Here is a 23,210-nt window from a genome sequence, read left to right on the forward strand (position 1 = left end):
CTTTTGCATACGTCCTTTGCATACGTCTTCTCTAGTGTACCACGAACTATCCTTTCTTGACGAACCCCCCCGCTCAATTTTTACAACGACTGAGTTTCTCCTCGTGTTTAGGTCCTCTGATGAGAAGCTGTCACTCCTGCTACCAGGTTCTGCCCTACTAGGATACTGACAAGACTTCCACACCAACAAGTCATTAACGTGTAACAAGCTGTGTGTTTCAGGAGAAGGCTCTTACGCCGTCTACGTAAAAATACCTCCCTCCTTTCTGAACTCTGCTGGGTGGGACCTGCATTCTCAGTGTACTGACAGGATTTCCCCATCAGTCTGACAGATTTCCCATATTCACAGCACTCGTGCGGTTTCTAGATTACATGAGTCCTCTGATGAGCCATGAGCTGTGACTTCCTGCTGAAGGCAGTCCCACACTCACTGCATCCATAGTATTTATCTCCTGTGTGAATTCTCTGATGCCTCATAAGGTGTGACTTTCTAGTGAAAGACTTCCCACATTCACTACATTTATAGGGTCTTTCTCCTGTGTGAATTCTCTGATGTATAATGAGCTGTGCCTTCTCAAAGAAAGCTTTCGCACACTCACTGCACCCATAGGTTTTCTCTCCTGTGTGATTTCTTTGATGCTTAATGAGCTGCACTTTCTGAACAAAGGCTTTCCCACATTCACTGCACTCGTAAGGTTTCTCCCCTGTATGAATTCTCTGGTGCCTTAGAAGCTGTGGCTTCCAGGCAAAAGCCTTCCTGCACTCGCTACATTCAAAGGGTTTTTCTCCAGTATGGGTTCTCTGATGATGAACGAGGCTTGACTTCTCGCTGAAGGTTTTCCCACAGTCCCCGCACTCATAGGGCTTCTCTCCTGTGTGCGTCCTCTGATGTGATATCAGGCTTGACTTCTGGGTGAAGGCTCTCCCACACTCACTGCACTCATAAGGCTTCTCTCCAGTGTGAGTTCTCTGATGCGTCAGGAGCTGTGACTTCCCAAAGAAGGTTTTTCCACATTCAACACATCCATAGGGTTTCTCCCCTAAATGGGTTTTTTGATGTCTGATTAGCTCTGACTTCTTAAAGAATGCTTCTTCACAGTCACCGCACTGATAGTTCTTCTCTCCTGTATGAGTTACTTGATGCTTCATGAGCTGTGGTTTTCGGACAAAGGCTTCGCCACACTCCTTGCATTCGTAGGGTTTCTCTCCTGTGTGGATCCTCTGATGCCTAATGAGGAGTGAGTTCCTGCTGAAGGCTTTGGTACACTCATTACATGCATACGGTTTCTTCCCCGTATGAGTCCTCTGATGAGTGATGAGCTGGGACTTCCAAAAGAAGGCTTTCCCACAATCACCACATTTATAGGGTTTCTCTCCTGTATGTGTTCTCTGATGTGTAATGAGCTTTAATTTCTGGGAGAAAGCTTTCCCACAGTCACTGCAGCCATATGGTTTCTCGACAGTATGCGTCCTCTGATGTCTTTTAAGCTGTGACTTCCTGCTGAAAGCTTTTCCACATTCGCTGCATCCGTAGGGCTTCTCTCCCGTATGAGTTCTCTGATGTAAAATGAGTAATGACTTCCTACTGAAAGCCTTCTGACACTCACCACACCCATATGGTTTTTCTCCCGAGTGAGTCCTTTGATGAATAGTGAGCAATGACTTCTGTGAGAAGGCTTTTCCACATTCACTGCATCCATAGGGCTTCTCTCCTGTATGAGTCCTCTGATGTATTATGAGCTGTGACTTCTTATTAAAAACTCTGCCACACTCCATGCATAAATAGACTCCAGTATGTGTAATATGGTCTGCAATGAGCCACGACTCTCTACTGCTGGCCTTTCTACATGTATTGCAATCACAGTATTTTATTCCACCATGGGTTCTATCAGGTTTGATGTAGAATAAAAATTTCTTACTGAGCTCATCAAGCTTCTTTCCTCCAAGGTTATTTTTTGAAATAAGAAACTCAAAACGATGTTTCAAATGTTTTTCACCTGTGCCACATTTATGGGGTCTCATTGCTAAATGAACAAAGTTAATGCTTGAATGAAGTATTTTCCTAAAAACATCACATTCATCGCCTCTCTCCATACTTCTAAGCTCGTCTTGATTATCCTGGTGCCACATTTTGAGATTGTTATCTAGCCAGACTTCTTCTAAAAAGGAAAAAAATGAATCATACTGTGTAAATCCCCCAATGATTATGCTTATTGAACAAAACTTCTGAAATGGAGCCTAGGATTCCAGTTAAAAAAAAAAAAAATCTCCCAAATACAATCTCTCCTTATGGGACAAGAAAAATGTTCACACACACTGTATGTTAACAAACTGGAATTTAAACATGAGAAACAGTAGGTTCCTGTACTAGCGTTACATTTAAAGAACATTCTCATTCAAGACCATCACCTGAATCACTGACATCACTAACTTCATCATCACTGAAACTATCTCTTGGGGTTATCAAAGAGTTCTCCAGAGCTCAGCATCAACACTTTTATTTAGGATTTTTGACATTTTAACTGAATGTATATAATCTATGTAATGAATCTACATGTAATCCTATCAATGAAAATTATTCCAAACCACAAGAATTCTTTTAACATTAGGACAGGCTTTTTTTCACCAAGTACAATTGTTTGTGATTTCTACAACACGACCATTTATTGGATTATTTTTAAATGAATGCTTGTTTGCTTTAGGATATCATTTATTAGCAATGGTGAGGTAATATTCCCAATATACCCTGAAAGATAAAAGATCTGCCAAGACTTCAAATACAAGGCAGCTACTTCTCTTCTGCAGGATTTTTTGGAGGGAAGGGGGTTGGGGAGGTAGAGCCTAATCTAATCCTCAGACATATCAGAATGTCCGAACAAGGACCAACTAGAGCTGCTGGTATGGAGAATAAAAGGATTCAATGTTTTGAGGTTGAGTGAGTGGACGTATTAATACTATTCGCTGAGTGGGCTCAGTCGGTTAAACGTCCCAACTTCAGCTCAGGTCATGATCTCACAGTCTGTGGGTTCGAGCCCTGTGTCGGGCTCTGTGCTAATGGCTCAGAGCCTGGCGCCTGCTTGGGATTCTGTGTCTCCCTCTCTCTCTGCCCCTCCCCCACTCACACTGTCTCTTTCTCTCTCTCAAAAATAAATAAACATTAAAAAAAAGAAAGAGTAGGGACACCTGGGTGGCTCAGTCGGTTAAGCGTCCGACTTCGGCTCAGGCCATGATCTCGCGGTTTGTGGGTTCGAGCCCTGTGTCGGGCTCTGTGCTGACAGCTGGGAGCCTGAAGCCTGCTTCGGATTCTGTATCTCCCTCTCTCTCTGCCCCTCCCCCACTCATGCTCTGTCTCTCTCTCTCTCTCAAAAATAAATAAACTTAAAAAAAGAAAGGAAAAAAGAAAAGGTGATCAGGCTTTTTACCCCTTTGCTTAAAAACCCTTTGGTAAATACAAGCTTTCATCCTGACTCACGTGCCCTTGCATGTCCTGGTCTCTTCCAACCTCTCTTGACTTCCGCTCACAGGCTCTTCCTCACTACTGCTCAGCCACAGTGAATGCCTTCCCATCCCTTCCATCCCAAAGGCCTTTTCTGCCTTAGGACCTTTTCATTTGCTGTTTTATTTGACACGCTTTTCCCAGCTTTCAGCAAGCCTGGCTCATTTAAGCGTAAACATCATTTCAAGAGCATACTAACGATACCCTGTTTATTTCCTTTCTGGCTCTCACCAAACAAGTAATCACCTTACTTCTGTGTCCCCCACGGGAATGTAAACCCTGGGGGCAGGGAGAAGGCTCGTATTTTTCACTGTTGTATCCCCACAACGCAGCACACAGCAAGTGCTCAACGCACGCAGGATCAGTACTGTTCACTCCTAACTGGACTTCTTTTTTATTTATTTTTATTTTTTTTTAACATTTATTTATTTTTGAGACAGAGACAGAGCATGAACGGGGGAGGGTCAGAAAGAGAGGGAGACACAGAATCCGAAACAGGCTCCAGGCTCTGAGCGGTCAGCACAGAGCCCGATGCGGGGCTTGAACTCACGGACCGTGAGATCATGACCTGAGCTGAAGTCGGACGCTTAACCGACTGAGCCACCCAGGCGCCCCATAACTGTACTTGTAAAGCAGTGCCCTTCCGTGCCATTAATCTTGATCATTAACTTTGCATTTTAATACAAATGCTTCGTGTTTGATACTTAACTATTGAATAAATACAGTTTTGCATTTTCTTCTATATTAAAATTCTCTGGTCCTGTGAGGCTATTTCATGGCTACTTCTCTCAATTCCTCTCATTCTTCGTAACAGCAGCTGTTCTAAAATAGATGAACATAAAATCTATCTTCACAGGTGGTGGTTTCTAAGCTACATATACCCAGACCTAATAATCCATGTGAAGGGTACCCAGAGATCCATAATTTGAAATATTTCTTAAGGTGAGCAGAGACACTTGCTTAGATGAAAACCTTTGCACTAAAGAAATATTTGATAAACAAGAAAGGTCCTGCCTTACCTGGCCCCATAACAGTCAATTAATGAAACATTTAATCAGTACACACCATAAATCCTACAGATAACAGAGAAGAATACGTTATTTGCCATCTTTCTACGTGGGGAAAAAAACCTGTAAGATCTAATTGTTTAAAAATTCCAGGGGCGCCTGGGTGGCGCAGTCGGTTAAGCGGCCGACTTCAGCCAGGTCACGATCTCGCGGTCCGTGAGTTCGAGCCCCGCGTCGGGCTCTGTGCTGACAGCTCGGAGCCTGGAGCCTGTTTCTGAGTCTGTGTCTCCCTCTCTCTCTGCCCCTCCCCCGTTCATGCTCTGTCTCTCTCTGTCCCAAAAATAAAATAAAAAAAAAAAAAAAAAAAAAAAAAACGTTGAAAAAATAAAAATTCCAGATAACGTCTGACCAGGGCCAAGATTCCTACAATACAATACTAACTGGGCAGAGACTTCAGAAAGGCTGGGAGTCAACAGTCTCTGGAGGTAAAAAAAGGGGCCACCTGAAGAGAGGGACACTGTCTACGTGAGGAAAAGATATGATAATCAATGGCCCACGTGCAGAGAAAAATGAATGAAATGCGTGGAGGAAGAAACTAGTTCTAATGCAGCTGACCCTGACTTCTGGGCCAAGAAAATACAAACCAAAACTGAATAAAATGCTGCTATACCATGAGTTCTTCAATATAAATGTAGTTAAAAGATCACATGGCACATGGGGGTCCTGAGCCCAGCAGACGATGGGTTGAACGAGGAGCTTGGAGAAGACAAACATCAAAGGCACCAAAAAGCACCACGGGAGCTGACCGCACAGGGTCAGTCTGCACAGAACAGGGAAAGAGGCAGAGCCCCCTGACCAGGTTCACGGTGTTAGCTTTTCATTCTGTATCCTTAGATTCACTGTCTGCTCTCTCTGGGTTTAAAACAGAAATCTGACCAATTAGAGGGACAAATCAGAGGGACTGACTCAGTGTTCCTTTAACAGGAAAAATTTATGAATTCATAAAGAGTTATGAGTAAAGAAGCCTAGCCCTGCAGGCTAGAAGTGCGGGAAAGAAGGGAAAGGAGACCGAGGAGCTGGGAAGAAGAGCCCAGCCCAAAAGCAAGGCCCTAAGTGCTAGCCCCCAACTTATGCTGCTGTATAGGAAAGGGGGTACGTGCCGCTTTCAGCTCTGTGCAAAAAGGACACATCCTGATGTGGAGACCGGGACAGAGAGCACATGAAAACCCAGAAGGAACTCAGGGCACCAGTCCTGAGCCAACTCTAAACATTTAGGAATTTCAACCAGTTTTATAAATAACATTTCAAACTAACTTTTCAAAACATTATAACCTGACATCAAAAACCTTATTAAACTTTCACTGTCTGTCACACACCTGATTACCTCTCACCTGAAAAGTTCTGACTTAGAACTTCATCTATTATCCATGGCTCTTCCTGCTCCAGCTTGAAAATCCCATGAGGCTTGATAATTTGATAACCTGTTAATTAGAAAAACAGACAACTTGGACCCAACTGCTTGGGCTGACGGACTCTTAAACATGAAGAATATTTACCACGAAGGCTAGAAAATAAACCAAGTGAACCAAAATCTTGTGATTGCGTGTCAAGTGATCCTTGAAATCTGTAACTCAAATCCAACATTAGTAAACATCTTCCAGGTGCCACAGTTACTAGACTCACGCTGTTTCCACAAGAACACTCTTACCCAAGAACACTAGGTTGCTATAGTTCTCCAGCATCACGTCTCTGTACAAGTTCTTCTGCGTAGGATTAAGTAGCCGCCACTCCTCCAACGTGAAGTCCACAGCCACATCATCAAATGAGATCTAGAAAAGCGGATTTGCTGTTAAACCTGAATGGGCTCCATGCAGAATACATGCTTTCTTCTCCACGGTGCCAGGCAGCCGCAGGGACCCCTAGCTCCCAGTTCTGGTGCATGTGTGTCACACTTCCCTCCTGAGTGTGGGCTGCACTTACAGGCTCACCTCCGCTGAACACAATAATGATGGGATGTCACTGCTGAGATCAGGTCACAAAAGAAGGTCACTTCCATCTGGGGAACGCTCCTTGCTCTCAGGGGGAATCCAGCTGCCATGCCTTGAGGCAGGCCTGTGGAGAAGCCCATGTGGCCAGGCACTGAGGCCTGCCCACTCCCACGTGAATGAGCTTGGAAGGGGAGTACCTCCCTGTTGCACCCTGAAAGGACCTCAGCCCTTCCTAACCTCTTGAGCACAGGCTTGTAGGAGACCCCGACTGGGAACCAAATGTGAGCGCAGCTGGCAAATTTCTAACCCAGAGAAACTGTGAGATAAACGTTGATGTTATTAGCCACGGAGGTTGTGGTAACTTGTTACACGGCAATCGAGAACTAACATAATATCATAACCGTGCACTATACGTTGAGAGAGAGACAAAATGTTAAAATATTTATCATTATGAATTTACTTGTCTATCCATCCATCGATCCATTACAAAAGAATTTGGAATAGGTTGTATTTAAAGTCACTGTGCTTCTCAAAGAAGGTACCACTGGGTATTTGGGAACAATTCTTAGCAGGCCCACGCAGTGTAAGATCCTCAGCATGCCTGGCCTCTACGTGCAAAATGACAGTAATGTTTTTTGGTTACTGTCAAAACCCAAACCAAACCTACACATTTATCATTATCATTATTTTAATATTTATTTATTTTGAGAGAGAGAGACAGAGCATGAGCAGGGCAGGGGCAGAGAGAGAGAGAGACTCAGAATCCAAAGCAGGCTCCAGGCTCCGAGCTGTCAGCACAGAGCCTGATGTGGGTCTTGAACCCACCAACCGTGAGATCGTGACCTGAGCTGAAGTCAGACGTTTAATCCACGGAGCCAGCTAGGTGTCCCCCCCGCCCCCCCGGCATTATCTACATATTTAAAACACGCTTCTCCCTCCAGGTGGTTTTGCACCCAAGTAGTAACAATTAACTGGCTCCTTCACATATCTTCTTGAACACAGGTTTTGAGCATTAAGGCTCCCCAAACCGGAAAAAGTATTAGAAATATAAATATGAGTAGAATAAAAACCATGTTCTTAAATACTTTTTGGTCTTTTCAGGCCAGGAAATAAGGTGTTACAAAGGTCATGAAACAAGATACAGGGTTTTGGGACAAAAGGCAAAGGAACTACAATAACAAAAACGAAACGATGTGGAAGAACAACCACGTTGCAGGATTCACGTTATCTGAGTTTAAGACTTCCCACAATGCCCCAGTGATGAAGACAATGGTAGTATTAGACAAAAGTTGAATGAACCAGAACGGACAGCCTAAAAACAGACCCCCCTAAACATGCTCGGTTCATTTTTTACAAAATGAATGCCATGAAGAAAGGAGTTTTTTCAACAAATGATGCTAGAACCCATAAGCAAAAGAATAAACCTCAACACATACCTCATACCATATAAAAATGAATTCAAAATGGATCACAGGCCTAAATGGGGGGAAAAATCATAAAGCTCTAGGAAAAAACCCATGTGATCTTGGGTTTGGCAATGAGATTAATAAGAATTGGGGGGAGGGGTGGGGAGGGACACCTGGGTGGCTCAGTCGGTTAACTGTCCAAATTTGGCTCATATCATGATCTCACAGTCCATGCGTTTGAGTCCTACGTAAGGCTCTGTGCTGACAGTTCAGAGCCTGGAGCCTGCTTCAGATTCTGTGTCTCCCTCTCTCTCTGCCCTTCCCTTGCTCGTGCTCTTTCTCTCTGTCACTCAAAAATAAATAAACATTAAAAAAAAATTTTTTTTCAGTTTATTTTGAGAGAGAAAGAGCATGTGAGCCGGGTAGGGACAGAGAGAGAATCCCAAGCAGACTCTGCACTGTCAGAGCAGAGCCCAATGTGGAGCTCAATCTCACGAAGCACGAGATCATGACCTGAGCCAAAACCAAGAGCTGGACACTTAACCTACTGAACCACCCAGGCACTCCTTGGCAATGAGATTTTAGGTACAACACTGAATGCATGATCAACTTAAGAAAAAAATCAACAAAATGGACTTTTTCAAAATTGAAATTTTTTCCTATATGAAAGACGCTGTTAAGACAAGGCATAGACTATGACAAAATATTCGAAAACCACTTATCTGACAGAGCGCGTGTATTCAGAATAAATAATTCGTGAAACTCAACAATAAGAAAATACAATTAAAAAATGGGTGTCTCTTGAAACAAGGGAAATAAAAGCAAAAACGAACTACTGGGACCTCATCAAGATAAAAAACCTTCTGCACAGCAAAGGAAACCATCAACAAAGGTAAAAGGCAACCAGCAGAATAGGAGAAGATATTTGCAAATGACATATCTAATAAATGGTTAGTATCCAAAATATATAAAGAACCGATACAACGCAACACTCCCCAAAATGTAATCCAATTAAAAATGGGCAATAGATTGGGCGCCTGGGTGGCGCAGTCGGTTAAGCGGCCGACTTCAGCCAGGTCACGATCTCGCGGTCCGTGAGTTCGAGCCCCGCGTCAGGCTCTGGGCTGATGGCTCGGAGCCTGGAGCCTGTTTCCGATTCTGTGTCTCACTCTCTCTCTGCCCCTCTCCCGTTCATGCTCTGTCTCTCTCTGTCCCAAAAATAAATAAAAAACATTGAAAAAAAAAAAAAAAATGGGCAATAGATATAAACAGACATTTTCCCAAAGACACGTGGATGGCCAACACAGGAAAAGATGCTCAACATACTCATCACCAGGGAAATGCAATCAGGGAATGGCTAAAATTAACAACACAAGAAACAACAGGTGTTGGCGAGGGTGCAGAGAAAAGGGAACCCTCTTATACTGCTGGTGGGAATGCCAACTGGTACAGACCCTGTGGAAAATAGTATGGAGGTTCCTCAAGAAGTTAAAAATAGAGCTACCCTACAATCCAGTAATTGCACTACTGGGTATCTACCCCCAAAAATACAAAAACACGAATTCAAAGGGATACATGCACCCCGTTTATAGCAGCATTATCTACACTAGCCAAGATGTGGAAGCAGCCCAAGTGTCCATCAGCAGATGAAAAGATACAGAAGACGTGGTATACATACAATGGAATATTATTCAGCCATGCAAAAGAATGAAATCTTTCCATTTACAACAATGTGGATAAAGCTAAGTAAGTTAAGTCAGAGAAAGATAAATACCCTCTGATTTCACTCATATGTGGATCTTAAGAAACAAAACAAACGAGCAAAGGAAAGAGAAAGAGAGAGAGAGATAGAGAGAAAGGCAAACCAAGAAACACTGTTAACTGTAGAGAACACACTGATGGTCACCAGAGGGGAGGCGGGAGGGGGCATGGGGGAAACAGGTGATGGGGATTAAGAGCACACCCCCCCCCACCCCCCCCCATGATGAGCGCCAGGTGACATATGGGACAGCTGAATCGCTGTATCGTACACCTGAAACTAACACTCTGTTAACTATACTGAAATTAAAATAAGAAACTTAAAAAAAAACCCTCTTATTTAAAAAGAAGTCAGCTGGGGCGCCTGTGTGGCGCAGTCGGTTAAGCGTCCGACTTCAGCCAGGTCACGATCTCGCGGTCCGTGAGTTCGAGCCCCGCGTCAGGCTCTGGGCTAATGGCTCGGAGCCTGGAGCCTGTTTCCGATTCTGTGTCTCCCTCTCTCTCTGCCCCTCCCCCGTTCATGCTCTGTCTCTCTCTGTCCCAAAAATAAATAAAAAACGTTGAAAAAAAAAAATTTAAAAAGAAGTCAGCTAACCAAAAAATAGACAAAAGATCTTAACAAGCACTTAACTAAAGAAGATGTACAGATAAAAAATAAACATGAAAACACGTTCAACATCATTTGTCAATAGGGAAATACAAATTAAAACTATAATGGGACACTACATACCTATTAGAATTGCTAAAAACAAAAACAAAACACCGCACACAAAAAGTGACAAATGCCAGTGAGGATGCAGGGCAACAGCTCTCCTGCCGTGAAGTTGGGAATGCCAAAAGGGCAGTGACTCTGGAAGATGTTTTGGGGTTGAACAGAGACTTACTACTCCCAGGTACGTGCCCAAGGACACTCAAAACTTCTGCTCACCTCAAGATTTACGTTCAAATCTGTATGCACATGAACACAATTGCTAAAATCTGGAAGGAACCAAGCAGCCCTTCAGAAGTGAGAGGGTAAGCAAACTGGCAGGTTCGTACGAGGGGGTGCGACCCAGTGACCGCACTCAGCAGGAAAAGGAGCCAACTACTGATTCAAACAAGGGCGATGAATCTCGAAGACACAAGTGAAACAAGGCAGTATCAAAAGGTTATACACTAATGAGTCCATTCTATGACATTCTGGAAAAGGCAAAACTGCAGTGACAGAGAACAGATGAGTTGCTGCTGGGGTTAGGGACGCACAGAGGTGAGACGGGGAATTTCTGTGGAGGCTGGAGCTGTTCTAAATCCCGACTAGGATGCTGGTCATGTTAATTTATACACGTCCTGATCACGAGGAGCCCTCCCATGGGCCGAGACATCTGGATACGCTCCCGGTGAGCTTGTCGTTACCCGTGTGGATGCTCAGGAGCAAGGCCCCCACACTCACCAACAGACGTGCCCCGTCAACCCGACGTGGAGACCAAACCTGCCTCCACCACAAAGCCCTCGAGTATGTGACTGATTGCCACCAGGACCCAGAAGACGCTGGCCTGTGGAGACTCAGATTCCGTCCTCAGTGGGGCCTGTGCACGTGCCGCCCGTGCCATCAGAAGAGGCTGAAACGGCCTGGACGTCACGTCTGGCCTTCCACACGCTGGCCGTGGCTAGAAACTGCCCAGACACAAGTTCCTGTGCCGAGAACCACGACATTGACAGGTAGCTCTCATCGGGCCCTCTGCCCCGGCCAGAGGGTTTCACTGGACTCTGACTGCAGCTGACACCCTCTTCAAGTTTGGTTTAGCGTCCCCATGGGTTCCACTGACTTGGGCCACACTATCCAGGCACTACAAGACCACATTTGTTCCTTTCTGCGGTTCCCTGGATTCACCACATCTGAGAATGGCCCCAGATGAGCCATGCAGTTGTCTCAGTGGACACTTAAGGACAGACTTATGTGACTGATGGGAGGGGTCAAGATAGCCCCAGCCCAGATTACACAGCTCAGACGGGCATCCTGGGGCCTCAGTGCAGTAAGTCCCCAAAGGACACTTCTCTTTGCTGCCATGTGAAGACCAGGCTGTCTTCACAGACACACCCATCTTCCACAGTTACTGAGACCTCAGGCTCCATGGGGGACACAGCAAAAGGCTTCCATCCCCTATGACCTCTTCCTGAAGATTTGACGAATGTGAGATTATATAAAACTGTTTTAAAATCTTTTGAAAATTCTGGAGGTTTTGCTAGCCGATTCTTAAACATGATGCATGTTTCCGGTTAAGTTAGATAAAAATATCTGTACCTCTTACATACACCCTTTCCAGACAAAGCGTCTGGATGAAAACAGATGAGCTTTTAAAAAGTTGTGGGAGTGCCTGGGTGGCTCAGACTTCAGCTTAGGTCAGGATCTCATGATCATGGGATCAAGCCCCAGCATTGGGCTCTGCAATGAGTTGGAGCCTGCTTGGGATTCGCTCTTTCTCTCTCTCTCTCTCTGCCACTCTCCCCTGCTTGTGCACGCTCTCTCTCTAGAATAAAAATTAAAAATAATTTAGGGGCGCCTGGGTGGCGCAGTCGGTTAAGCGTCCGACTTCAGCCAGGTCACGATCTCACGGTCCGTGAGTTCGAGCCCCGCGTCAGGCTCTGGGCTGATGGCTCAGAGCCTGGAGCCTGTTTCCGATTCTGTGTCTCCCTCTCTCTCTGCCCCTCCCCCGTTCATGCTCTGTCTCTCTCTGTCCCAAAAAAAAAAAAAAAAAAAAAAATTAAAAATAATTTAAAATAAATAAAGTTTTGATTACTAAATGGGGTACACTGATACAACAGAAAAACAAAAACAAAATCAACCTAGCACCTGGGGAAGCATGGGGGGAGAGAAGTACACGAATGATGTTTGTTCTCTGGACTTGCTCCTAAAAGCTTCCCCCTCCTCCTGGAAAAAACAAAAAGCAAAAGACACACCTCCCAGTGCTGCCTCTCCAAGCTCGTGCAAATCTCTGGATTTAGACTGACTGCTGAGCCAACACAGATGCCTTCCCGACAGGGCTGACTGGAGATAGCAGACGGCAGCCTCAGTTCCTGTACTTTCCAGGAAGAGCATCCCCAGAAGTTGCCCACATCTAACAAAGAGTGGACTAATAAACTGGGGTCGTGGACACAGCAATTTGGAAGTAAATGCCCCAAGCACTTCCTCTAAAGCCAAGGACTAAACTACATTATTCAGACTTGACTAGAAACCCAGGGCAGAAGGGCCCACAGTGGAAAGCCACACTGGGGGCTGGCCCTGCTTGAGGTACCCTCCGTAAATCCTTTGTTTCCAGAAAAACCACACGTGTCCTCTAGGGTTGCACTTCTGACCTGTGTACCCCAACCTTCGTGACACTCTCCATTTCTTGAGTCAAGAAAGTAAAAAGAGCTAAAGGCAGATACACCCACGCCCAGCTTTTGCCAACAGAAGCAAAGATATTTCTATCCAAAATGTACCAAAACTCCGGGGCGCCTGGGTGGCGCAGTCGGTTAAGCGTCCGACTTCAGCCAGGTCACGATCTTACGGTCCGTGAGTTCGAGCCCCGCGTCAGGCTCTGGGCTGATGGCTCGGAGCCTGGAGCCTGTTTCCGATTCTGTGTCTCCCTCTCTCTGACCCTCCCCCGTTCATGCTCTGTCTCTCTCTGTCCCAAAAAAAAAATAAATAAAAAACGTTGAAAAAAAAAAAAATTAAAAAACAAAATGTACCAAAACTCCAACTGAGAGAATATGGGGACCATCTGAAAGTTTTGTAGTGGTCAATTCTGCCGGATGATTTAGGTTTCTTTCCTAAAACTGGAACACAGGTAAGATGGGTATCGGGGCCCACTGTTTCAGTCCTGAAACAAACTCTGTTCTGAGCTTTCCTTCAAATTTGTGCCCTTAGCTCACACTGAGGAACTCTGTAATTTCTTAGCACTGCGAAATATGTTTATTATAGGGCTATTTAGGACTGTGTCCACTCTCTCATCCACATCAATAGCTGTCCAAATATTTTGGGCTCTGCATCATCAGCAAGGTTTGCTTCTACTGAGTAACTAGTCTGCTTTTCATCAGAGGAGACCACGTAACTATTCCCGCTTCCCTTCCTGTCTCCACTTCTGGGAACATCTGAGGACAGCGGGCAGCTCACCTTCTTGTACATCCATGCTTCAACTTTAAGACTTTGGTATGATTCCACAATCCACTTCGTTCTTCTCTGACATCTTCTTTCCCAAGTTTGTATTTTCTGATTATGACTCAAATGTATTTAGAGCTTTCCTGCAAACCTCTCATATCTACATATAAAAACTGCCAAATAATAAACAAGTAACTCACCTGTGACTTGATCATTTTCAGCTGCTTGGAAAATCTGCTCTGTTCTGATGCTCTGGAGAGAGGCCTCTGGTCAAATGTCTGTACACTGAGAATGCACCCCTAGTCCTGAGGCCTCTTCTTTTTTTATCTCACATGAGTTATCTTGTTCCTCAGAGCCATGCCCTGGAGATGCAGTGGAATTTCATTTTAGATGATGTCATTAATTCGGGACCCTATCTCGGATCTCTCTTCCTGACAACACCCATCGGGTTTAGTGGGTAAGAAACAGGGAGGAAGTCTCGGCTGGGCCAGACTGCATCTGGGCTGGGTCTGCGCCACACAGCACACTTGCAGCCCTGGCCCGCACCCGAGAACGCCACGTGAAAGCCACATGTCTCACTGGTTCGGCCAAACATCCCCAGAGGAGCGTCACCCCACCAAATGCTCTGCAGAGGTCAACAAAGTTCAGGAACATAACCTTGGCTCGCTCACTCTGCAGCAGTATTTCCTGGGGACACAGGTGCTACAGAGTAAAATGCAACTTATCTCTAGGCAGGATGGTAAAGGGAAAATGGCTGTTAGACCAAGACGGCGAAGCAGCCTGGGGTGCTGGCTTTCTACTCCAAAACCAGCCCTGCAGTGAAAAGAAAGCCTAGATCAGAGAAACTAACAGAAACAGTAAGAAGAGAGGCTCTGGGGGAAGACTAAGGCTCCCGTGTGGGTCTGAGGCGGAGCTGGGGGGAGCCACATCCACGACAGCGAGGAGAGGCGTGAGGAACCTTCCCTGTGGTGCCTCTCGGTGCGCGCCGGGACAAAACCGCCTGCCCTTTCCCTCAGAAGCCAGCAGGGACAGCCCGGGCCACACTTCCAAGATCAAAATCCCTGCAGAGTGAAGGGGCCGCAGAGATGACAAGGGCTGCCCTTCGTCACCTCCCACAGCCCTCCGTACAAGGACGCTGTCCACACCTGCTGCTCAGGGTCTCCGACCCTTGACGGCAGGAGATGCTTGAGGGGGTGGTGGGACAGCACTGTGTGTTCTGCAGGGTCCACGCTGTCGGCCCTGGCGCCCCTCCCCTCTCCTCCCCTTCAAAGGTGCAGCCTCAGCCCTCCCCTAGTGCAAATTACCCAGAGTGCAGGAGAGCAGCTAACATTCTAGAGGAATATGCATGAGCTCAGAGGCCAGTAAAGGCAAATACAAACTAAAACTAAGAAAAAAAATTAATTCTCCCTCATGCAAAAAAAGGGAAAAAGACTCCCCTGACTCCTCTTCGCAAAGTATTTACTTTCGAAAACCCACAACCGTACATTCTCTGTTCCTTTGACACACGTATAAATCTCTTCTAAAGCTAAACAAGCTTCGTCCAGCTTCCCACCCCAAAACATCTTTCTTTTTTTTTTTTTTTTTTTTTAAATTTTTTTTTTCAACGTTTTTTATTTATTTTTGGGACAGAGAGAGACATAGCATGAACGGGGGAGGGGCAGAGAGAGAGGGAGACACAGAACCGGAAACAGGCTCCAGGCTCCGAGCCATCAGTCCAGAGCCGGACGCGGGGCTCGAACTCACGGACCGCGAGATCGTGACCTGGCTGAAGTCGGACGCTTAACCGACTGCGCCACCCAGGCGCCCCACCAAAACATCTTTCTTAAGGACCTAGGAGCTATCTCTTTGAAATCATCGGGAAGATACACTCCTATTTCCCAATCTCAGGAAGGGCAGGGGCCTGGCCAAGTGCCTGACTTTGGCAGCTGATGTCCCGCTGCAGTCCTGTCACCAACACAGAGGTCTATTTTCCCTTTGGATAAAGGTGATTGGCTAACACAAACAGCCACCCCAAGTGCCAGGTAAGTAGCATGAACCATGTGCGACACATTATCATTTATCTTGAGACCACGTGGACATGGGTTCTTCCGGCCTGGCTGGAGAAAAGAGGGAGATTTCTTTCTGCCTTTGCAATCTCTTTAGCAGGTTGTCTGTGAAGCTCACTGCATTCCAGTTTAACTGCTTTTCTTTTTCTTCTGCTTTTGTGAGATTTAGGGGTTGACAGATTTGGGTTTTAATTATTTCCCCAACAGACCAAATAACCAGATAACTGAGTACAACCACTATTTTAAAAGCTTTTTAAGAGATCACAGGGGCGCCTGGGTGGCGCAGTCGGTTAAGCGGCCGACTTCAGCCAGGTCACGATCTCGCGTCTGTGAGTTCGAGCCCCGCGTCGGGCTCTGTGCTGACAGCTCGGAGCCTGGAGCCTGTTTCCAATTCTGTGTCTCCCTCTCTCTCTGCCCCTCCCCCGTTCATGCTCTGTGTCTCTCTGTCCCAAAAATAAATAAAAAACATTGAAAAAAAAATTAAAAAAAAAAAAGAGATCACAAACCACCTAACAGATATCTCAGGCAGAATTATTGGAACAAATGAACCAAGATTTCAGCTAAGTATAATAAAAAAAAAAAATACTACATCTTGATGTGTACACATACTTACACTTTGAATTCCTTCACTGCTCATGGACCAGGTCACTTACATTCAACCAGATACAAGATCAGCGCCGGGGACTCCACAGCATGAGATCACAAAGAGATGTAATTTCCTTCCTAATACACCTAAAAGGAAATGTTCAAAAATCACAGTACCCAGTAAACTTGGGGACAAGAGGGACAAATCCCACCTTTCGCAGCAGCCCTGCCAAGAGAGGTCTGTCTGGCAACTGTGGTCTCTACCTGTGGTCTAGGGTATTTGCTGAGCACCTAAGCTCCCGGTGCTCCCAGCTTGGTCTCCACAGGCTGACAGGCTACTTAAGAAGACTGGACACGGTGGACTGGTCAGTGGGCACTTTTCCAGCAAATAAACGGAACAAAGAGATAATATAGTACCTGTGGAAGGTTTAGGGCAAGAGCTCTTTAAAGACACTGTTCTATTAAAGAATAGGTGAGGGTGTCTTCAATGTCCCAATGGACATAGAGACAAATCTGCTGCAAATGAAGATAGGAAGTTATGCTTGGATGTTAGCGAACTGCCAGGTTTTGCCCCAGGGCAACTAACAAGAGTGGGGCCAGACCAGCCCCCCCGAAGGCAGTTACTACCCACCCCAAGTTGGGCCAAGGGCTGGAAACAGACGAGACAAAGCTGCTCTCATCACCACATGCTGCTTGGTCAGCAAAGCCCGTGCCCTGTGCAGACAGTGAGCAGGCAGGAGAAAAGAAACATCTGAACACATCTTAGCCTTGACCTGACCCTGTACATCAGCTTCTGCCATCATCTCCTGAGGGCCTTGAAAGTCTCCCACTTTATGATGAAGAGAACGGAGGGACGACTTGGGCCAGTAAGTGGAGACAGGTTCCCACAACAACAATGTAAGGAGGATCTTGTGGGGCAGTCAAGAAAGAATCGAAAGACAGGCTGGATTTTGAATATTGACCCAAAACAGTGGTAGAGGGCAGAGCAAGGGCATCCAGAGCAGGAAAAATTCCGAAAAGTGGGAAGGGAGAAGAATGACAGGGGTTTTGCCCACTTGTGGCGTATATACACATAAAAGTCAGATCCCCCCAGGGAAACTGGACTCTGTTTAGTCCAGTGTGAAGAGTGTAGGGCTGGAGGGCAAATCTCTGAGAAAAGGTTCTAGGAGAGCAGAGAGCAACATTCAAAGGTGAAATGCCCCTTTCCAAGATGCCCAGGGAGTTCTCCTGGACACAGTTAGGGGTCTCAACAGTCTGGGAAGCCCTGAGTGAAAAAAGAGAGTTGTTGCCATCCGAACCTGGGGTCCCTGAGATCAAAGGCCCACCTGCCCCAGGAGCTTCTGTTTAGCTTGGACCCCTTTGGGGTTGATGCACGGATCTTCTCTCACCTCTGGAAAAGGGAATGTGCCGACTATACTAACCTCCCAAACTGCCACTCTCGTTTCCTCCTTCAGGATCCTGACATACTCCTGCACCCCGCCCTCACACGCACATGTACATTCAGCACTCTCATGTACACACACACATGCACAGTCTTGTTTACGGGCGGGGAGAGCAGCAGTTTGCTGAATGCCTCTCACAACCAGGCCCTGTTCTGAACACATGGGAGAGACGACTTAAGGTCCCAAGACAGACAGGGTCCCTGTCCTCTAAGAAATGCATTCTAAGATGGAAAACAAGTAAATAAAGTAACGTCAGACTAAAAGAGTGCTCACAGGAAATTTTAAATGTGACAGAGGAAGCGGTGGGTGGAGGGTGCTCCTTCCCACGGCCAGAAAAGGCATCCTGGAAATGACTTTTAGCTGAGTCCTGAACAGAGGATGGAACCCACTGTGGACGCCTGTGGGAAGAGCATGCCCATCAGGGAGCACCACACTCAAACGGCTGGAGCTAGAGAGAGCTGAAGGCGGTTCGGGGATAGAGGAGGGCAATGAGGCTGAACCAGCTGAGAACGTTTAAGTGAGGAAATATTTCAGTAAAAGGAGCCGTCACTGACCAACAAAGTGATGTGTTGGGTGAGAAAGACCAAAGAACAACAGAGAATATGGTCATTTAACAGAAGTTACTCTGTGAGAGTCTTGCCTGAGCCAATGCATGGTCAGCACTCATTGAGACTACCCACACCCACAAACACAACCACACAGGCCAATAATCACCAAAGATGGCCTCAATCACACACGAGGTCCAACAGACCTTGAATGACTGAACCCCCAGCCACCCCACCCCACGGACCAACCTTTAGCATTCACAAGGCTCCCAGTTCCCCACCCACCCACCTGAGAGTTCTCCAGCCCCCATTTCACTGAACACAACAGGGACCTCACAAATTTCAGACCGCACAACCACTGAGCCCCATAAGCCCCACTCCCACTTATCCCACTAGCCCATCATCCCACTAGGACCCTCATTATTGATTCCACAGGCTGCCCCTCCAGGACCTTCAATTACACATATGGTACGTCTCCAGTGACTGCTCTACAAAGCCCCCAATCACCAACCCCCAAGTGACAAAACCAACGCACAGAAGTGCATCAATCAATGAAATCCAAAGTCTCTCCACAGCCCTGCCCCCAATCAGATACCCTTAGGACCCTTTATTCCTGATCATTCCAGGCTCCCCCTCGCTCAGCCCCAAGCACCCCGCATGGTCATTCCTATAGGTCCCTTGACTGATTATGACGGCACCGCCCCTCATCACTGATTCCCACAGGCTTCTAAACACTAACGCCGAGAAACCCGTCACTGGCTCCCCTACACTCCCAGCCAGTAATCTCAGCAGAGTCTGTTCATTGACTAGGAATGGAGTCAGTGAAATCCTAAACACTGAGTCCCAAAGGACCCCTACAGAATTCCAAGCCCTCCCTCCTTCAGTTGCCCATCCACTCACCTTAACAGTGCCCCGATCACCGGTTCTCACAGAACTGAACCCAGGGGATGCCCAATCCGTAATCATACGGGGACCCCAACCACTCACTTCCATGACACCCCACTTTCTAATCTACCCCACGCTCACCCACCATTCACTAGCACCCCTACAGATCCTCACAACCCTCACCTGAACGGGCCGCCAGCTCCGCCCTGCCCTAACACGCTACCTCCACACTGTCTGCTCACTCACAACCCCCACAGGCCACCCACCAACTCGCATCCAGACCTTGTCACTGACACGCAGTGCCCCAGTCCCTGATGCCTCAACCACAAAATCTCCCAAACACAGGCACAGACCACTCAGCAGCACAGGCCACCCCGGTCCTCCCCCTCCATCGAAACAGCTACCGCTGAACTGCCAAATAGAATGTAAAGAAATATCTTATTCCACAATTACTGCAGGAGGTGGAGGCATACTACAATAGGGAGAACACTGTGGCCGGAAGAGTTGCCAGCATCTACGCAGGGCAAAGACCTACGTGGTTCCTTCCACGGAAAGGGAGATCCGAGGTCAGAAGAACCAGGAGCGTGGAAGGAAAGGGCAGGATGATCAGATAGTAGATCAGAGGAGGACAGTTCTCGGGAAGGAGGGGGCGCAAAGCAGCTCAAGTAGGCAGTGAATCAAAGTTCAGGGCCTGGGGCAGGGGTGGGGAGGTGGGGGAGAAGAAGGCTTAAGTCCCACGTCTCAGTAACAATCATCTTCTCCTGACTGCTCAGTGGGGACGACAGTCCAGCTAATCGCTGATGGGGCAAAGGATGGGAGTTTGGAGGATTGCTATCCGGCCGCGTCATCGGCCAACAAGGGGGCATGTGTTACGCAGAACACATGCTTCCTGGAACAGGAGACGGCGGGAGACGTCTTAACCTTCCTGCTTCCCGGGAGCCCAGGGCTCAGTACAATCCAGCACTGTCACAAACCAACAGTCCTCGCAGTCGAAGAAATCCTCGGGCCGCCAATTCTGAGCTCCCCCAAACAGACCTCCACAAAGATCTTATGGTTCATCCACACCGGGCCCACTTGCCGACCCGGAGGCATCTAAATCACTGACGAGCAGAGTCCTAATTACTCCGGAAAACCACCCTTCGGCTGCATCCCCGACGGCACACACTCGCCGTCCAGCGTCTCCACACTGGGGCAGCTTCAGGGACTTCCTCTCACCCGATCCCTGCCCCTCATGCCCAGAACCGCCAAGCCCACGAGTCTCGGCCTCCGCCCAAAGCCGCTCCCACTATGACTCACGCCAGAGGGCCCCATCACCCACTTAATTCCCTCCGCCGGCTCCACAACCACTCGTCCACCGCGAACCCCGGCTCACTGATTTATCACAGACACTCCAATCCCTTGGCCCGCGAGCGCCCCACGAATTGGCCGGTTCCACCATCTCCCTCACAGCCTCGTCACCCACCACCACAGGCGGCTCCGCCAGACCCCCAAATCTCCCTCCTGACACCCACAGTCGCCGCCCGCCACACCCGTCCCATCCCTACTTGCCCCCAAGCCCCTAAAGCTGCCCCAGAACCGCACCGCACCGCACCGCCCCCACGCCACGCCCCACCCGGACCGGAACCGGCGCCTGCGCTGCGTGGCCGGCCCCCACAACCTCCCCCCCCCCCCCCCGCCCCGGATCCTCGTCGCACCCGGCTCCGGAGCCAGTTCGTGCGCGCGTCAGGGTTCACCGCGGGGCCCCCGCGGACATCAAGGCCGCCCCGGCCCCCGCAGCCTCGCCGCGTCGCCCCTACCCCCCACCTCAGGCTTCGGGCCGCTGCGCCTGGACTCACGCGGCCCACCTCGGAAGTGTGCGCGCAGAACTACATTTCCCAGAGTCCCGCCCTCCCTAGAACTACATCTCCCAGACGGCTCTGCGGCGCACCTCCCCGGATTGGCAGGTCGGAGGTTTCCGATGGACCTCCTCTCCCGCGCTGCCTGAGGGTCTCCGGGTCAGAAATGTCAGGCGGAGCCGCTCTCCTCAAAATATGTCTGTGGGTGAACATAAATGTGTCACCAGGAGGAAACTTCTGTATCCTTTACATTTCTGATGCTAAAGCGAAGTCATTTACAAAGTCAAAGTCAGTGAAGCAGGTAAATTCTAGTGCATCCAACTCAGCACTGACCAAAGTAATGAAAATAAATGAAATGAGGGCTTTAGGGAGAAAGAAACTTTAACTGTGGAAAGAGGAAGAAATTAACGAATATAAAAGCAGAAGTTAGGGGCTCAGGTTATGATCTCACGGTTCGTGAGTTCGAGCCCGGTGGCGGGCTCTGTGCTGACAGCTCGGAGCCTGGAGCTGCTTTGGATTCTGTGTCTCCCTCTCTCTCTGCCCCTCCCTCACTTGCACTGGGTCTCTATCTCTCTCAAAAATAAATAAACATTAAAAAAACTTTTTTTGAAACAGAAGTTAAGGAATTAAAACGGCAAAAACTTGAAAAGCCACGTTTTTAAAATAAAATATGAAATCATACTAGAAATTTTTACCAAAAAATGGGGAGGAACAGCAAAAACAGCTGGTAAAGAGAAAATAGAAATAGCCATAAAAAACAAATTTAAGGGGCGCCTAGCTGGCTCAGTTGGAGGAGGGTATCACTCTTCATCTTGGGGTCCTGAGTTCAAGCCCCACATTGGGTATAGAGATTACTTAAAATAAGCTAGGCACGTCTGGGTGGCTCAGTTGGTTAAGTTTCTGACTTCAGCTCAGGTCATGATCTCGTGGTTTATGGATTCAAGCCACAAGTCATGCTCTGCTGAGACTCAGAGCCTGAAGCCTGCTTTGGATTTTGCGTCTCCCTCTCTCTTTGCCTCTCTCTCTCTCTCCCAAAAATAAAATTTAAAAAAAAAATTAGAAAAAATTAAAAAATAAATAAACTGAAAAAATTAAATACTTGTAAAAGAATATTTTACTCAATTCTCTGTAGTATGTTAATAAATGTGGAAAACAATGAAGTACATGTTTAAAGGAATAGTTAGGTAACTAATTTATTTTAAAATAATATCCATGTAGAACTAAAGCCAGTGTTAAAAAGCTTTCAGCTCCTGGCTCAGATGTTTTAATGGGTGAATCTGAATCCTCCACACTATCAAAGGACATAGTTCTTGCCAATTTCCAGAAAAATCTAGATAGAAGGGAAGTTCTTAACACAAAGGTAGCAAAAAACTTATGCCATAACGAGACAAAGTTTAAAAAAAAAAAAACCAAAAAACTATAAAGCAATCTCAGTTCTGATATTTTTGTGAAAATTATGAAAAAATAGCAAATGAAATCAAGCAATATTAAAAATACATATCAGGGCGCCTGGGTGGCTCAGTCAGTTGAGTGTCCGACTTGGCTCAGGTCATGATCTCACAGCTCGTGAGTTCGAGCCCCACGTTGGACTCTGCTGACAGCTCAGAGCCTGGAGCCTGCTTTGGATTCTGTGTTTCCGTCTCTCTCTGCCTCTCCCCCCACTTGTGGTATGTCTCTATCAAAAATAAATAAAATGTTAAAAAAAATACATATCACAACTAAGTAGAAGGCATTGCAGGACTTTATAAACTAATGTAATTAGTAATGTAATATAATTATTAAAGATTAAAGGGGGAAACGTGCATCATCATCTCAATGGATACTGAAAAATCATTCAATGAAATTCAATCTGGAATGTGTATTTTTAAAGAATTTACTCATACAGGGGAGCCTGGGTGGCTCAGTCGGTTAAGCGTCCAACTCTTGATTTCAGCTCAGGTCGTAATTTCACGGTTCCTGAGTTCAAACCCCGTTTGGGCTCTGCACTGACATTGCAGAGCGCGGTTGGGGTTCTCTCTCTGCCTCTCTCTCTCTCTCTCTCACAATAAGTAAACTTAGAAAAAAAAAAAAAGAACTGTGTTATAGCTACAGTTTTTTTCACA

The 23,210-nt window shown here is 46.9% G+C and overlaps 1 protein-coding gene across 1 annotated transcript; it reads right to left on the bottom strand.

The window, feature by feature from the left end:
- Nucleotides 1–18: 18 nt before the first annotated feature.
- ZNF605 (zinc finger protein 605) lies at nucleotides 19–19,496 on the bottom strand. Its single transcript, XM_058691573.1, has 6 exons — nucleotides 17,033–19,496; nucleotides 16,430–16,818; nucleotides 13,972–14,133; nucleotides 6,211–6,331; nucleotides 5,894–5,983; nucleotides 19–2,158 (listed from the first exon to the last, which is right to left on the bottom strand). Exons 3-6 carry the CDS (start codon nucleotides 13,984–13,986, stop codon nucleotides 363–365), a joined length of 2,022 nt encoding a protein of 673 aa, XP_058547556.1. The 5' UTR covers nucleotides 13,987–14,133; nucleotides 16,430–16,818; nucleotides 17,033–19,496; the 3' UTR covers nucleotides 19–362.
- Between the last annotated feature and the right edge of the window lie 3,714 nt (nucleotides 19,497–23,210).

This window comes from Neofelis nebulosa, chromosome 11, assembly GCF_028018385.1.
Source record: "Neofelis nebulosa isolate mNeoNeb1 chromosome 11, mNeoNeb1.pri, whole genome shotgun sequence".
NCBI classification, from domain to species: Eukaryota; Metazoa; Chordata; class Mammalia; order Carnivora; family Felidae; genus Neofelis; species Neofelis nebulosa.

Coding starts and splice junctions, on each gene's coding strand:
- ZNF605 (XM_058691573.1), bottom strand. Junction 5,984..6,210: donor TAGCAACCTAGTGTTCTTGG/GTAAGAGTGTTC, acceptor TCTAATTAACAG/GTTATCAAATTATCAAGCCT. Junction 2,159..5,893: donor TCTAAGTCAGAACTTTTCAG/GTGAGAGGTAAT, acceptor TTTCCTTTTTAG/AAGAAGTCTGGCTAGATAAC.